Here is a 17,868-nt window from a genome sequence, read left to right as displayed (position 1 = left end):
TCCAACTCTCTATTTTCATTCTCGTTCCAAAGCCCAACTTCTCGGAACCAAACACCTCCTTAATTTTTCTGCCGAGAATGTAGGCTGAATCCAGCAAGTCAGCATATCTATAATAGCAAGAGGCATAAAACTGTGATCTTAGAGCATCATCCTGGGCAAATCACAAGCACAACTAGAAGAAAGAATATTTAAGGAGAAGAGACCAAGGCTGTCATTCAAGTGCTCTGATGCAGGAGACAAGCTGACTACATCCAAACCTAATCTCTATAATAGCAAGAGGCATAAAACTGTGATCTTAGAGCATCATCCTGGGCAAATCACAAGCACAACTAGAAGAAAGAATATTTAAGGAGAAGAGACCAAGGCTGTCATTCAAGTGCTCTGATGCAGGAGACAAGCTGACTACATCCAAACCTAATCTCTATAATAGCAAGAGGCATAAAACTGTGATCTTAGAGCATCATCCTGGGCAAATCACAAGCACAACTAGAAGAAAGAATATTTATGGCATGGATGGGCTCATGAAGAGACCAAGGCTGTCATTCAAGTGCTCTGATGCAGGAGACAAGCTGACTACATCCAAACCTAATCTCCGAAGTCTTTTATTGACTAGCCCCAAGAACTTCGTAATATCTTTTATCCTATTATATATTGCCATAGAAACTTCAAGCAAACCATCACCCGAGAATCAAAACAGGCATATTGCTTTCCAACCCAATAACACAATGAAAACTCTTCAAGTCTGCTAAGACTCTGGTTAGGACATTTCTCAAAAATGAGTACTTAAAAGGACGTGAGATAACTCACATTCGGCATGAAGTCATCAATGCTGCATTGTCTATTAGTGTTCTAGATCTGTTTAGGAAGCCACTTGTGCAGCTTAACAACAAAACTACATCCCCTGCAGGTAGACAATATCCAACAACCTGAGTGCAGCACACAGCACCGTGCATCGATGCGTCGAAAGGAATTCCTCCCTCTACCAATAGCCTTCATGTTCTATAGGAGATTCCCCTTCATTCCTCATCACAAGTATAGAAACTCTGTTCAAAAAAGCAAAAATTCATGTGCAAAAACAACTGGAATACCGAACCATCCACCTTGTAAATGGAAACAGAGATTACTTTTAATTTCATATATACGACATATAGAGGTAGAAGAATTGAGTAATAGAATGTAATAGCTGAGTAAACAAGGGAAATAATTTGCCATGAACATCCACAAAAACCTTGATTTCCATAAACCAAAAACTACATTTCCTTCAGTTGAGCAACCTCAACATACTGCTCAGCGAGCTTTTTCACCTTGTCACCTTCCTTGATAAGAAAATTTGCATTTGTGGCCTTGTAATGGTATCTCATAACTTTATCGGTGGCTTTCGCTACCGCCCACCGGTACTGCTCAACTGTTATCACACCACTTTTGCAAAGTGGCCTGATGTGTTCCTTGATGTAAGCCTCCACCTAAAAAAATAAAACAAGGTTACTGATTAGTTTATAAAAGGCGGAGACACTGATTACATGTTTTCCATGAAGCATGCCTTCTTCGTGTATTGCAGATCTGTGAGAAGATTTTGCAGCACTTGAATAGAACGATGATATTATAATTGCTTAACACGATTTCTGACAACAGATCTCAGGTGTGATAGAAGTTTTTGGTTTTCAGATGTAGATGTCAGATCCAAACCTAGAGGTTACAATATACCTGCATGTTGGCTTAGTTAAACACTTGTGAGCAACCTACAGAGGAGATGTTTATATCAAACATTCTGGTAACAGACGCCAATACATGAGAGAGAGACTAACTACAATGCATAATGAACAGAATACCCTTCTTAGTTTCCATCAGCAAGCAAATTGGGTTTTTTTTCAGGATTTGAAGATTCATATAAGATGTAGAAGATTGAAATCAAGTCATGAAGTAGGTGAGGACATCATGGCATGATCAGGCATAAGTGCAATTTAACAAAAGAGGCAGTACTGCCCCTTAACAACAGCATTTCTTAAAACACAAAACAAAGTTTATAAAGCTTGTGCACGGTTGGCGAACACTTAAGGTGTACCAATATTTTTTGTCAGTGTCACAAGATGATGGTCAGGAAGGTACTGTTTTCTGAATCTGCTTGGCATCATGATTTCTGCTGACGAGTTTGTATCTAGTTATCTACTTATTTATTTCACATTCAGCTACAGTTCCCAAACATATGGTACATCAGCATAGACCTGCATATGTTGCTCAATCACGTAAAAAGAAATCTAAGGAATGTAAACAAAAGAACTAGAAACAACATTAATCCTTTAATTATCTAATGATAAGTTTTCACAAGAGACAAGTCATACACTACTGCTAGCAAATCAATGAAGTAAATGACACATCTTTGTGGGTGGGTATGTTTGTAAATGTTGCAAAATATCAACTGTCCCTGTACCTTTTTGGATATGGAAAAAGTGGAACCAGAGAATTTGTCACTGGTGGATTTTGATATTCCCTCCTTTGGAGCATTTTCACCTATAGAAGAATGAGTTGGGGAATTCCCCCCTCTGGAAGATTTATGATCCAGAAGTGTCTTATTCTCCGTGCAGCTCTCGATTTCAAACTCAGAGACAGTCACTTCTTCCCTTGACTTATTATTTTCTGTTTCAGGAGGAATTGTGGCTTTTGCTGCTGCTTCCATCTCCATAAAATTGCTCCCTTCTCCAATTACTACACCAGATATTACATTCACCAAATGTTCCTTCTCTGGTCCATACAACTCTTTATACTCTGCTTTAGATGGTTCTAGTGTTAAGGGAGTATCGAGTCTAACATCTACTTTTGCATTTCCTGGACCATGTGCCTTTTGGTACTCCAGCAAGGTGAAAGAATCGGGTTGTGACTCAACAATCAAGTTATCATTGGTTGATTCTTCTTTAACAGAACTCAAAGGTTTTAGAGAATCAGAGTCTGAAAACTTATCTGATTCTTCAAATTTAAGAGTGGAGAGAATAACCTTCGTTCTGGAATCCGCATTTTCTGGTTGTAATTTGGATACCCTAGAAGCATTAGGCATACTGGAATGAGCAATATAACCCCCGTCCTGTAAATCATACTCAAAATCTCCATATATATCCAACTTGGGATGAGAATCAATATCTAGGACATTCTCAAGGCATTCCTTGTTGACATTCAGTGAAAGATCATCTTCTTCACTGGGATTTTTTACAACTCTAACTGGACTGCTTGGAGGAGTATCAGAAAGACCAGCCCTTCGTAATGCTTCTTCTACTTTGCCGGACACTGTGGCACGAGGTTCATATGTTTCTTTTGCTGAGTGATCAAGACCACATATATTGTGTCCCGTCAAATGGGAGGCCATTGTTTCATCTTGGGACTTTGTATGCTGAGACAGAACCTGTGAGCAAAGGTTTATATAAACCAACTTGCTGTTGGATCTTTCAAAAATCTCCTTTTCTACATTAACTGCATCAGCAACAGCCAACTCAGTTTCTGCAGTTCTGCGAATGACAGATAGGTTTGTGCTCCTCAAGTAATGCTCAGTGATACGGTAAAGTTGCGCCTGACATAAAAAATGTTCAGTTAATTCCTTAATAATTCTCTACTGGAGAAAGAAAATAAACTAATATAGAAAAAGTAAACAAAGACACAGTGGATACATTAATGATCACTGTCATAGTAAAAAGAGTGGATTACATCTTTCTGGTTATCCTTAAAGGAGATGTCCATAATCTTAATCCAAGCAAATATAATGCGCTATTGCACATCCTAGTTTTTAGTGAAGGGAATAAATTCAAGATATTTTATTGTATAAGTATAACTGAGAGATGGTATGATCTACAGTTCCGTGCCACTAAATAATATGTTTTTAAATAGTCTTTTCAGCATGAATTAAATACCATATAACTATTTCAAGATAAGAGGAAGGGGGGATGACCATATTGACAATTTTCCAACTAAAACAAATCAAACATATTACCAGTTAAAAAACAGGTTGAGTTGTTGAAATGTTGCATAAAATAGTACACACACTCAAATTGGTTTATTTCAAAGTAAGAGCCTTAAGACAGCAAAACTCATTTTGAATAGTCACCCTTTTAGACCATGCAAGTCCATTAGCCAATAATCAATTGCAGATACAAGAACAGAGACCGCAATAAATGCAAATGGATATTTGCACTCAGCCACTGTTAGGAGCATGGTTTGCTTGAAATATCTGTATCCATCTTGTTGCAGTCCCCACCCCCACCCCGCCTCCTTCCAGCAAACCGAATAAAGTGTTGTGCATCAAATTCAAAGGCATGACTAATACATTTTGCAGTCTAGTCACACACACACACAAAAAAAAAGGCATACCTGTCTAACTGCTACAGGAACTTTATTATGGAAGCTAGATGCTGGGACTGGTCTCATATCCACAGGTAGTTGTGCCTACACATATCAAATGATCCAAAACATTACAAATTTGTGAACACAAGCTAAGGAAGTTGCTACCAGAAGCTACAGATTTATACAAATATAAAGATATTATCGCTTACTAATAGAGGATAATTTCCCTTGAGCATAGCTCCATTTTCTTGTTTATCTTTACTTCCACTTGAATTTGCTAAAGCATTCTTTCGGGCAAGAACCTCCAGTGCCCATTTCTTTTTGTCATTCTTTGAAGAACAAGACTGGTTAGCTGGCTCATTGGAATTTTGCTCTCTTCCAATAGAACCATTTAGCAGAGAAATAGGGTTTGATCTTGTTTTCGGTCGAGCTTCTCCTATGATGCTTGGAGCATTCAACCTTTTTCCTGGGTTATCAGATGAAGGAACTTTAACTGGGGATAAACCCTTGGATATTCCTCTAGGATTTTTTGCTTCAGAACTTTCAGAAGGAGTTTGAGAATCTTTCCCAGGTAGATTGTTATTATTTTTCACATTTTGATTGTTGTCAATTGGCGAGCTTGCAGTAAGAGCAGAGAGGGGCTTGATATCATCCTTTCTTGGGAAAACTGATGCATCAGCTAAATATACTCTTGATAATATGGAATCTGTAGCCTCATCTTCTGGTCCCTGATCCACCTCTGAGTTCTCCAAGCAAGGATATGAAGCTTTTTTAAGAAGTTCAAGAACAGACTGTAGTGTCTCAGTCTTTTCAGGCTTCATCCTAGAACACCGGTACTTCCAGAACTCAATTTCCCAATCCCTGTCCCATGCACGCCTTCGTCTTCCAGTGGATGTTCCATATATTTTTTTGGTTAGGTTCTCACGAATCTTTCCTTTTTGCAGCAATGACTTCCTCACTCCTAGAACAGAAGGATCAAGTTTATCAGCCAATTCATTTCTAGGTTTTACCATTGCATTCCGAAATGCTGTCAGAAGTTTTCCATCAATGGCATTCTCCTCGCCAGTGCTGTTGGAGGTTTTATTTTGGACTACTCTTACCTCTTTTCTCAGTTCCTGAAATAAAATGGATGATTCGTTGTTTCCAACTCTTCGCATTATCTTTTTTACTCTCAGCCCAGCAGAAATATCTTGTTTTTCTATGGTTTTAGTTACAGGATTTATGCCTTCTTCGCCATCATGCTTTCTATGCTTGGGTTCCTGTACTATATCCATTATATCTGGAGTTTGAGCTTCTTCGCATGGGGCACATATTAAATTATCATCTTCAGGAAATGCTGCTGCTATAGAACAAGTCAGAGAGTTCTCCAAAACAAAAGCATTATCTTGGCTTTCTGAAGATGGTATCTGAGAATTTTCATTTAATTTAGCTCTCTTTGCAGGATGCTCAGCTTCCATTCTCACCTGTAAGTATCCTTCTTGTTTGCCAACAATGTCATTTAGATGATCAATGTCTCTAAAGAAAAAAAAAAAGACAAAAACATAAGATTAAGTCAACGGTAATGATATAAACAAAAGTTAACCAACCAAACCTTTAAAACAAGATTTAATAACAAAGAAACATGAGGTATCTTCAGCTAGTGATGCTGTGGATGACATCAATTAAAAAATAAAGCAACAAAATAAACAAGAAGCCGAGCATGATGATGACTATATGGCTAACAATGAAAATATGAATCATTTCCCCATAAAAATTCAGTTTATTATACGACTGCAATCGTTGGTGACATGTAGAAAAGAGGAAGAATATTGGATGGTCGAACAGCAAGCAAAAGTGTCATATATAAGAACAAAAGTCATGTTTGAACTGAAGCTTAGTCCTGACAAACAAGCCCTATCCTATCATTTGCAAGCTGCTATTTCAACCTGAACTTTTGTATACTGTAGTCAGCTCTAAACAGAAACAACTTTGGCCAAGAGAATGGTCTAATTTGAATTCCAGAAGACCAATTAGCAAAAGGAGGAACAGCAAGGAGGACCCTGAATATGACACTTTCCCTTTGGAAAGAAAATCAGCATATTCAAGAAGGTGGAGATCCAAATAATGCAAAAAAAAAAAGAAAGAAGAGAGAGACAATTATGATAAAACCTGCTATATATCAGGATGGTAACCATTAAGCTCACTCATGACAAACAACAGTTACGACAATAAAGGAAAAAAGAATTGCAAATTTCTAATCAGCATGCTGCACTTTGCATTTTGAGAATGCATATGGTCTGTATCTCTGCACACTCTATGTGGACAGTATGGCCGTATAGGTCAAAACAGACCCCGAACCAGCATAAACCTATCTGAACGAGCAGAACCACCCAGTTTTGCTCAGTTCAAAGTGGTTCGTTGCCTATCCCACCGTAATAATAAGAGGGGAGGCGCAAAAAAAGCCTCCCATGCCTTCTCAACTCTCCAATGCCTTCTCGGCGTTCTCGCACTACTGGCGATGATGATAATGATAGTCTGTACCATGTGTACCAATCGATACCGTACCGTATCGATCACCGACCAATATGGCACTCGGTACCCATGCGGCAGACCTTGCTTCCAGTTGTATCTAATGCACAGGTTGTCACTGAAAGGTCTAAGATTTAGAAGCGATATTGTTCACTTTTAATATCGGACATAATGAAACATATAAAGAAAAGATTCATACTTGACATTTGTCTTGAACTTCTCCGTATGTTCCATTGTCAAATCTCTAGAATTTATATCCTTTTGATGTATAGCATGAAGTATATCCTCATCAGTGCTGGTAACCATGTCATCTCCTGCAAAAATTTGAACAAAGAAACCATTGTGACAAGGCAAAAACATGTCAATCAAGATCATGAGTTGAGACCCCATCACCAACGGATGAAAAATTGGACAACCATAAAATACCTACAAGCATGCTCAATTAAGTCATTTTATCATGTGCAAAAATTCAAAAAAAAAATCTGGAGGGGTATCTCAGTCAATTGCCTGGAAATGATGCACTGTTGAGCACTTTGTTTTAATATCATCAAATTGTCTGGCCATTCTACAGATTACTCTAGATGATTTTTCTGAAAAGTATATTATTCAAATTTCAAAACATTATTATTCTTACAGGGTGCTATTACTTGGCCCAAGGAGTGAGAGTTCTTACACAACAGTCAAGAGCAAGATCATTTGTTCAAGATTGAAATTTGAGAATACAATAATAGTGGAGACTAGAATATTCTTCTGAATGGTATGCACTGCTTCCAATCAATAAATTTTCAGTATTATCACCAACCATTTTGTCAACTAAAACATGGTTGCAAGGAGCTAGCTAAGTCAATCATCAGAGATTCATAATCATATGTCTAACTGGAAATGACACAGATTTTTGCAAAAGAATAGATAGCTAGGCTTCATAAATTGTTAATACATACCTGATGAAGGAGAGGTTACAGATATGCCAAGATGAGGAATGGTATCACATTTGTTGTCTTCAGATAATCCATTTTTATTTTCAGCATTTTCGCTTGATAGAGGACAGGAGACATTGTATTCATTGAAATTAGAAGAGCTGTGTGCAGTCTCTTCAGTATTTTTGCCTGGGAAACCACCATGTATTACAGAAACACATGGGGAAGACAGCACCACACCTTGTGATTGGTCTAATGATGTATCCAGTATATCATCTTCAGCTCGAACTACAACCATCTCAGATGCTGCATATGCTAATGAATTTTCTGTCAGTTTAACATCTGGTTGGATGACATCCATTTTAGGTGACATATCCAGCAATCTTTCAGAACTATTCTCAATCTCTTGAACCAGGGGTATGGACCCCTTATCATCACTGCACATCAAGCTGTCACATATAAGTTCAACACAACCACTCTTGTCGAGTTGCATATCAAGTTTGAGATTATCAGCATCAGAATCAGATAGAGATGTTCCATTGTCTTTGCCTGTATTAATATCTATATCATTCTTCAATGGAGAACTGCCTTCAGTCCTTGGTTCTCCCCCAACCATTGAGACAACAACAGCTGTCTCACCAGCATCAGCAACAGATACTGACACCTTCCCCAAAAAGGAAGGGTCGATATTTGATACACGACCAGCACTTCTCAAAGTAGAATGCTTGCTTGGGTTTTGTATTGGGAGACAATCTAACTTCTGCTGCACTTCAACAGATGCACACCTAGGAGAAGAAAAGGCAAATGGAACAACAAAAAGGTGCCATATTCAGCATAGCTGAAAATAATAGCATTCTATAGCTGAAAAACCTACTAGCTGTGAAGTCAAGCAACATTGGAGAAGAAGCAAAATTGATGAAAATTCAGGTCACAAGATTGGAACTAGGACACAATTGTGCACAATTATTGAATTACCTCGGGCACAACCATGAATTTTCAGATGTGCACTCAGGATTGAATCCAACACAGAAAGCATGATACCTGAAAAAAAAATATGAATGTAAAGCATGAAAAAGCAACTTGATATTCACTTAGAATGAAAGATAAGAGCATTCCCAGGTGATCGATCGATCAAAGATAAATAATTGAAGTTATAAAAGAAAATAACCCTGGGTTAGCTAAACGGAGGCTTTGAGCTAAACGATGACAATCATAGTGGTTTAGAAGAGTGGCTTGCTGAATATTTCTCATGTACATAGGATCATTATATGTTAAGGTCAAAGTGGGATTAATGCTGTATAACAAAACCTAGCTTATAGAAAGCAGCCATATGTTAGCTTCCACTATAAGCATTTCCATAATTTAAGTTACTATTTGTGTGGAATTCAGTGTAGTTCTGCAGACACGAACAGCCTCCTTTTTCCTTTCTGCTAAGTCTTTACATATCATATTTGCAGGTCATCATTAGATGTATTTTAATTGTTTCTTTTTAAGGTTTACATAATGTTTCATGTATGATGTGTAATATCAGAAATGAATTGGAAAGCCAAGATGTGCTAAACTCCAGGGGTTCAAAATAAGATGAGGCTGAAATCCAGATGATGGAACTGATAATCTGAAATGACAGTAGCAAACTTAAATTGACAGCATATTTCCTGTTCTACAATGACTAAGCAATTTCCTCTGTTTTCACTCTAACTACTTTGCATCCACTGTTTTTATTCAGCCATCTAAGCAAGAGATTATGCTATAAATTTCCATTCAAAAATAGTACATCGAAGCATTGAACATTTCCTCCATGCAACTTCTTCAAGATTGTGCTTTCCATGTACAGGATAGAGCAATGAAAGTAAAGAGATACCATATATCACATGAATCACAAGCAATTGATGTGTCCAGAGTTGAACCATCCTCAGCTGTTGACAGTCCGCTTCGAATTTTGCACCCATCACCGTCCAAACAAATAACTGCCTGCAGAATAATAATAGCATTGAAAAATTACTGTCAGATAAAAGCAAAAAATTTCTCAGGTATGGACAGATGACTGCTTGTTGAACATCATTACATTTTCATCAATATAGTATGATGGAAAGGAGAGTGTATTGTTTTTCCCTTGAATACACCAATCATCATATCTGCATCAAAAACACAAAAAAGAATTAAAGAACCAAAGATTTTTGAGTTAAAAAACCAAAGATATGTATCCATAACCTAGAGTTTGAAGGGAAATCTCAATCAAATGCAAGGTATTATTTAATGACTTTTCAGCAAAGATTTCTTATATGTTGGATCTTGTCATCACAGAAACTTTGTTCAAGGAACTAGCTGTGAATAGGTGAAATGGTTGCTGACTTAACATATTCCACAAAGGGTAAGAAATTTCCAAAAGGCTTTAAAATAGTCAAGATAAAAAAATTAGTTCGCTGGCTGCAAATTGAAGTGCATGTAAAAAATCAATGCTGAAATCAACAAAAGATTACTTGCTATAAATGAGGGAAATGTAAGTTGATTATCACATTAATAAGTTAGGCCTCCAGCAAGGAGCTTAACCAACTGGCTATATTGTAAGTATTTGTAATATCATTGCTTATTCTTATCAAGCGCCGTCATCACAAGCAATAAACTGATAGCAATTGTGGGAAGAAAAATGGTAGAGTTATGTCAACGTTTAAAGGAAAAAAAATTGCTATCCTATTTAATTATTGCGATATGAATAATGAGAACAATATGAAATAATAGAACCAATTGATCAATTTTTACTTCAAAAAAGATTGCTGAAAAAGCATATCTCACCTGGAAAGAGAATATTCCTCGGCTTTGATGCTTCCAGTGGTATCATACACCTTCAGTCAATAAACAAAATTCACATACCATGCTGTAGTTTATGTCACAAAACTATATTTGGATTGAAGGACTAGATGACATGCATAAACAGTTCTATTGAAGGATTCGACCAAGGAGACCTTGACCATTGCTAATAAACTAATTTGTAACATTAACCCAATATATAATCCTTCCATGCACGAGTCAAAAGAATAGCAAACACAACAGCTTTGCAAATAGTAAACAAGAATATTACTCACCGGAAGACATGTGATAAGCTGAAATTCACTTTTGCAAAGTGGGCAGTGGTTTGTGATGGTTGCCCATTTGTCAATGCACTCAAAACAAAACCTGAGATTTGAGAGAAATTCTGTTATTGTTCCCAAGTTTGATCCACATCAAGCAATACCATGCACGTATACATGCAAGCAAAAATGTCATGTGTCTATATAAAAGGCGACGTCATTTATCTATACAGAAGATGCTAACTAAAGCAAGCAAGCAAGCATGGAAGCAAGTACGCATGCATGAAAGTACATGCATACGTACATACATAATGTATGATGTATGTAAGATTCTTGGCCTCATAATTCAGTTTTGGCTAAAAATCTGATACCTAGTCCAGCTTCATATTGGTTCCAAGTGAAACCAAACCATTTTGGTTTTGGAGTTTCGGCCAAATCTTCAAACCAAGCATCGGATATATTTGCATGGACCCACAGAACACAGATGTATTTTAAGTGCTATAACAGCCAGCTGCTCTTCAATAGCATTTTGGTCATCTATACTATATTATAAAAACAATACTTTTGAATTTAGAGAACCTTCTCGTTTGTTTCCATCTGACATCTGTCACATTTTTCTTCAAAATACGCTCATTTAACTCCACAAAAAGTTTCACTCAGTAAGGAACAAAGTCTCCAGTTCCCACATACAATCCCAGAAAATCATGCCTCTCCATCCATCATTGCTTAAAAATTCTGATCACTCACCACTCCAGAGAAATCTACCTACCCTTCTTGAAAAATGGGAATCCTGACAGTTTTTCATGGATTTACTAAATAAAAATCTAAATCCTCATCAAATTAGAAAATTTAATCCAAGAAGATTCAGATTCAAATAGAATTCTAATTGGAGAGAAAGGACTGGGCTTAAAAACTGTTTTTTCACTTGTTCCTACAATAAATACCTCTTTTTTATAACTACATTCAAATATCATTAAAAAAAATATTTTATTAATTTTTTCCGAAGTTCCTTTTTTTTTGCTTCTTTATACCTTATGCGCATTGCATATGCTGCTTTGCTTGTATCACCACAATAGAAAGGAAAGTCAAACCCTATTGTTATCAATAAAACAATGCCGTCATACCAGGCAAATCAGAGCATGAACTGTTTCTTTTATTCTTCCTTATCATTCTTCTCTTTCTTCTTTTCCCTTCCCCACTGTTATATTTCTCTCTTTCCTTCCTTTCTTCTCCATTATAGAGTGATATGCAGTAACATTAATTAGATAATCCTTTAAGGCTTCTTGTATGGGTAGTTTATACTATTCTGTTGACACCAATGGTCCAAATATTGCCAGTTCTGTATGGTACCACTGATACTGTACCTTTCTGATGGCAAAACTGTACTGGGACAGGCCTCGAGATGCTGAAACTGGCCTAGGGCAGTACATATTCGGCATGGCATTGCAAAGCAGTTAGTGCATGCTAGTACCAGGCTGGTCTGTCCGGTACTAAGCACAGACTAAACGGTCCACCCCATTTCAAAAGCAAAAGAGGGAGAGGTCTACCTCTGCCTCTCTCTCTCTTATATTTTGTCAAGGGTGTAGCAGTTCAAAAATAGTCTTCCACCAACTTTCTGACATCCTCACTGCCACATTCCGCTACTATTGGTGAGTTTTCATTAGCTACTAATTTGCAAAAATAGAGAATAATAGGAGAACACATGCTAAAGTTTTCTAATTGCCATGAAATTTGAATATATAGCATGTGTGCATTATTATTGTGCACATCCTAGCAATTTATTGCACAATTTGGATTAATTTCGGTCACCTTCAGGAGCATCCAAGCCTATTCCAAAGGACTTCTATCCACTGAAATATATACATACTACCCATGGCGGGGTGCCTCCAAAAGCCCAAAGGCTAGCTTTCTAAACCCTATTGAGAAACCACAGGTGTCGATACCAACACCACCACACCATCGTCAATTCATCAGACACCCCATCAAAAACCATGTGAACATGGAAAAACAAAATCGCATATTATTCATTTTAGATATCAAAATTTAAAAAATGAAAAATAAGAATTAAGAAATGGCATCTCAGTATGACACAAAGATGCAATATCGTACCATGACGAGTGTATGATACAAGCTGGTATCATATCGGTCCGATGAAAAACAGGTATCACGGAAAGTAATGGTATTCTAAACCTTGGCTGAGACTAAGAATCTACAAATCAATGTCAAGTATGATGATATCAAGATGCCAATAATGATAATTATTTTACAGTTCAGTGTTATGGTGGTGAATTGCCATGTTGAGAAGAAAAGAAGGATTAACAGATGCAGGCACAGAAAAATTTCAAAGCCTCTGTTATGGAAGATCTTTACGCATTCTCAAGACCTACCAGTGATGGCAACAGTCCAAAACCCCTCTGTCAATGACAACATATGTACATATTCCACATCTTTCATTCTCAAAAGCAGCATCTTCCTACAAGGGAAAATTAAAATATATCATCCCTCCACTGTATCAAAACATATAAAAAGCAATCAAATTAAAATTAGCCCATTCAATAATTCAGAAGTGATTGGACTTTGGAGGATAGATCTTAGATATAAGATTCAAACAATAGTAGATAAGTTGCACAAATACTTGCTTAATAGGCATTCATTATGATTGTTAGTTCGTATTTTTGAAAATATATATTGTGCTGACACCTTGTTCAATAAAAGTCTTATTGGATCTTCAACAGTTTCATATTGAAAATGCACAATTGAAAATACAGGGCATCATAACATCACTAGTAACATTGACATCATAAAGAACATGTTATCCTACATATGAGTTAATGTCATGCACTGAACTTCACCATACCCCACATATCATCCATGAAAAGAATCGACCCCACAAAATACAGTTGTATATGAATCTTGAGAAGGCTAGAAGCCTAGGATTTGAGATCACCTGAGTTTTATAATTTTTTATTGCTTATGAATTTCTGATAAAATGTAGGAAATAGAGATTAGGACAACTAGCACTCCTGGCTATAACCAATTGCTAATCAAGCTAATAAAGGAATTCTGATTTGAGATCACCTCATAGTCTACTCTTCTCCACTTTCCCCTTCCCAATTCAAGTCATCCATTGCACCTCTTATACCTTCTACATTGTTGTGCAAAAAGATGTAGGCAAGGTTTGCCAAACCGATACTAGAATCCATACCGGTCAGTGACCGGAATGGTACGAGGGTCTGTACCATATCGTTCCAGGACGAGCCTTTTTTTTTCTTGAATTTTTTGAACTAAAGTGGCAAATAGTTTGCTGACTTCACTGCAGCGAGTCGGACAACCATTTGCCCACTTCAATTGAAAAATAGAAAAAATATATATATAGGATCCCCTGTTTTGTTTCGAAACAAGGAGGGGCTTCCGAGCCCTCTCTCCCTCTTTCGGAGCAGTGAGAGAGTCACTCTCAGCCTCTCTCTCTCTCTCCCTCTCCCTCCGTCCCTCCCTTTCCCTCTCTCTCTCTCTCTTTTCCTCTCTCTCCTTCTTCTTGTCCCCCTCCCTTGCCTGATTTCTCAAACCAAGGACAGAACCATGCCAATTCACCCTCAATACAGTACGGTATGCCCCAAACCAAGTAGTTCGGGGCGGTACGACGAACATTGAATGTAGGTTTATGCCATTTGGACATCGTCGGAATCTCAAGTACATAGATAGATCGTTTATACTTGCTTTAAGAGCGGAAATAGATGTGTAGGCCATCCATAAGGCTGACACATCATTTAATTACATTTTAGCTTTCAATATGTTTTTCATGTGCATTTTCACCTCCTCTAGCAGCCATAAATTGGGGTTCTAGAGTAGATGTCCCTAAAAAACAAATGAAAAAGTAACAAAACAAGAAAAAATAATTGCTGCTATCAAAATATATTATAAGCGAAAAATTTAAAATGGTAAGTGGGATTTACCATATCATACTCATCTTCAACAACAGCTTCTTTTGATTCACTCTTGGCGCTTTCTTCTGGATTCATTGGTTAGAGAAAAGGAGTACTTAACCTGAAAAAGAAACCATGCTAATCATATGCTGTTAGCATGTCAATTTAACATCAAAAATTTGGTGTTAAAAGTGACTCTCGGCATCAAGCAGCAACAAGAGTTGGGTAAGCACAGATGATAGGGTATGGATGGTTGTAAGATGTGAATGATAATGCAATAAAGGCAATTGATTGTTTGTGAAAACACACAATATTTGTTTTCTGGATATTTAGTTTGTTGAGAAAGGAGTTTTCCTTTATGCCATTTGGAACAATAAAGCAAATGTTTGAGTTACAAGAGAAGTATGATCAAGTAACCTCCCTAAAAAAAGTGGCAAGATTATCACCAAGCATGTCCACGTATAGGACCAGATTCATACACATTATATATGCTGCCCTTATCCTAGCAACCCACATCTAGATTTTCATATTTTTCCAAATTCATATATCATGTCAATTAGTTTTTTTTTGTTTACCATATAGTTACCATTAGCTAAATCAACAGAATGCTCTCAGCAGCATTTGTTTCTATATAATTTAAGTTTCCATGATATCAACGTGGAAAAAACCATGATGCCTTTCAACCTCCATCTATTGTTACAGCATACATTGACACTGTCTGGAAGTACTCCTCTAATTGAGAACCAGCAACATTCATGCCAGATTTTAACGCTAGTCCAACAAAATGGACTTTGCTCATTGCTATAAGTAAGTCAGATAGAGCTTCCAAAATCGTAGAAGATAAAAGTATCGGGAATGTTTACTTTGATCGCTCACAAGAAATCCATTGTTGACAAAGAGATGATTTTGCGGGCATCATATCATAGGTTACTTCCTCATTGTGCCCACCACCAATCAAGTAATTGACGCTAATTCTTATCAAATTCTTTGCTGTTTTTTCCTCGGCAGTAACTAACCCATCTTGGCTTAAGCTCTCACCGCCACAAAGAACAAAGAAATCATCGGTAATATTCACACGTTCAGCAGCTTCTTTTCCATTCCCAATTGGTTTCTTAAAGAAATTCCATAAGAAATCCCATCATTATAGAATTACGAGCAATTTGTTAGCTTGAAAAATTAGAGCTCCCAGTAATCTTGATAGCAAACGGTTCCAAGCAATGCGATGATCACCACTTCTTTAGTTTCCAAAAAAGATGAAATTTTCCTAGAACAACACATATCAACATCTTTAAGGTCCAAGAAACAGGAAAAATTATCTTGACAAGATTGATAATTTTGAAGTTTCAACCGCATTTGAAAGAAAAATATATCGATTAGAAAAAGGGGATGAGAAGGAGGGATCAAGCAGTCAGATGAGAAAGAGAGGTTCTTGACGGCGATATCAGGGGGGGAGAAGGTTCGTACCTTCGATCGTCGGCGACGGCGAGGGGCGGTGATCGCCGGGTTCTCCACCGGCCGGCGACCGTTGGGTTTCTTGGAGGAAGGAGAGCGGGTGGAGGGAGGGTTTGGGGTTACCATGGAGAAGAATTTTGGATGAGAACAAGGTCCAAGGGGAAAAATGACGTGTTCCACAGAAGTCGGTATGGCTTACCGACTTTATGATATTACCCCAGCACGTGCCCTAGACCGGGCTTTTGCCGGACCGATGGGGGTAAAATGGGAATTGACCCTGAATGAACCACCGACCCCATGTGGCCGCGGCGCACAAACCCAGTACGGAAATGGGGACACGCCATTTATGATTATTTAAAAAAAAGAATAATTTCAGAATATCTCAGATAAAAAATTGATTTAAAAAAAAGTATTTGCTTTTTTGTTCTGGAGCAATTTGACAAAACCAGTTTTGCATCAGCTAAATTTGAAATCAAAATGGTTCTTGGTTGACATGTGATTGACAACTTTGGGGGAAACTTGCACGGAAAAGAAATATTTAAGTGATAATGCATATAGTTCTCTACTTTATTACTCTGAAGTTTATGTGGCAACATAAACTTCAGTTGGAAAAATAATGAATAGCTAAAATAAAATAATCAAAACGATAATTTTAAAATTTTATAAAAGACTAGCAAAAGCTCCGCATTGTGCATGGGGATTTCTCTGTGTGCATGAAATATAGTAATATAATTAATGATTAATGGTTATTGTTCTTCCAATAACCAATATTTTAGAAAAAGAGAGCTCAGCAAAAATCAAAAAATTCTGATGATTGCCTTCCTTTCCATGATTTCTGATATCTAAAAGCCAAGAAACAAACAATTCAATAGTTGTTTTCTTGGTTCGTTAATATAACAAAAATTGAAAGAATGTAGAATCAAATGATACCAAAAAAAGAAAGAGAAAAAAATCCAACCGGAAGAAATTGAAAGTAGGATATTTGTTCAGAAAAAAATCAAAAACAATATTTTTCTTAGAAAATAAGCATCCAAAAAAAAAAGGAAGAAGAAATCTTCTCTTCCTTCCAACCTTGCAAACAATATGCATGACACAATATAAAATGTGAAATCGCCCAACTTCATTTTACTGTCAATGGGTGTTGATAGAATCACACCTAAATCGGAACAAATTATCTCTTGGACTAGATCCGAACAAGAAAGAATCGAATAGAACTATTAATGAGATTCTTGCCGTAAAAGAAGTCGAGGAAGATACAAATCCAAGGGGAAAATTTTACCCAATACACATAAGAAACGGTATTCTTTCCTAAAAAGAAACTAAGAGCAAAACAAAAAAAATAAAAGGAAAAATAATAAACTTACCAAGTACTCAGATCCACCGGAGATCCTTTCTCGATTGCTCGTTTACGTCCTGAGAACAAAAGGAGAGAAGACTCCCTAATGAAAGTGAAGCAACAAAACAGAAAGAAAGAAAAAGAAATCCAAATTCATAGTTAGATGCCAGGAATCAACACTAGTGTCGGCATTCGTTTCACAATCGACACCTAGGGTTTGAGATATCTAAGTACCTGCAAAACCTAGAGGGAAAGTGTAACATAATCAGGATAAAATCTTAGGTTAGAGAAGGAGAAAGAATATATGAAATGTACCCACCCCCTTGTGATCCAAAGTAGGG

The 17,868-nt window shown here is 37.1% G+C and overlaps 1 protein-coding gene across 5 annotated transcripts; it reads right to left on the bottom strand.

Annotated features, from left to right (window-relative positions):
- Positions 1-1,085: 1,085 nt before the first annotated feature.
- Positions 1,086-16,371, bottom strand: LOC103714205 (RING/U-box protein). Of its 5 annotated transcripts, XM_017844518.5 has the most exons (15): positions 16,204-16,371; positions 15,603-16,003; positions 14,770-14,860; positions 13,204-13,289; positions 10,832-10,922; positions 10,542-10,591; positions 9,814-9,883; positions 9,610-9,719; positions 8,724-8,789; positions 7,773-8,533; positions 7,031-7,145; positions 4,533-5,838; positions 4,351-4,425; positions 2,429-3,556; positions 1,086-1,463 (listed from the first exon to the last, which is right to left on the bottom strand). In XM_017844518.5, the coding sequence occupies exons 3-15, from the start codon at positions 14,833-14,835 to the stop codon at positions 1,251-1,253; spliced, it is 4,137 nt and encodes a 1,378-aa protein (XP_017700007.4). In that variant the 5' UTR covers positions 14,836-14,860; positions 15,603-16,003; positions 16,204-16,371; the 3' UTR covers positions 1,086-1,250. The 5 variants fall into 5 exon arrangements, with proteins under 5 accessions (XP_017700007.4, XP_038981370.3, XP_038981371.3 ...); XM_039125442.3 differs by lacking the exon at positions 15,603-16,003 and having other exon boundaries at positions 14,770-14,888; XM_039125443.3 differs by lacking the exon at positions 15,603-16,003 and having other exon boundaries at positions 14,770-14,877.
- Positions 16,372-17,868: the final 1,497 nt, after the last annotated feature.

Source organism: Phoenix dactylifera, chromosome 1, assembly GCF_051530095.1.
Source record: "Phoenix dactylifera cultivar Ajwa chromosome 1, Ajwa_hap1_PhDact_Kaust_v1.1, whole genome shotgun sequence".
Taxonomy (NCBI): Eukaryota; Viridiplantae; Streptophyta; class Magnoliopsida; order Arecales; family Arecaceae; genus Phoenix; species Phoenix dactylifera.
Note: the sequence above shows the minus strand (reverse complement) of the source record. Positions and strands in the feature narration are given on the sequence as shown.

Bases quoted from the DNA above. Each gene is read 5' to 3' on its own strand.
- LOC103714205 (XM_017844518.5), bottom strand. From the start codon at position 14,835: ATGAATCCAGAAGAAAGCGCCAAGAGTGAATCAAAAGAAGCTGTTGTT. The intron at 8,790-9,609 runs GTATCTCTTTAC...TTTTTTTTTCAG, and splicing joins TGTGATTCATGTGATATATG to GTATCATGCTTTCTGTGTTG. The intron at 3,557-4,350 runs GTATGCCTTTTT...TTTTTATGTCAG, and splicing joins TTCCTGTAGCAGTTAGACAG to GCGCAACTTTACCGTATCAC.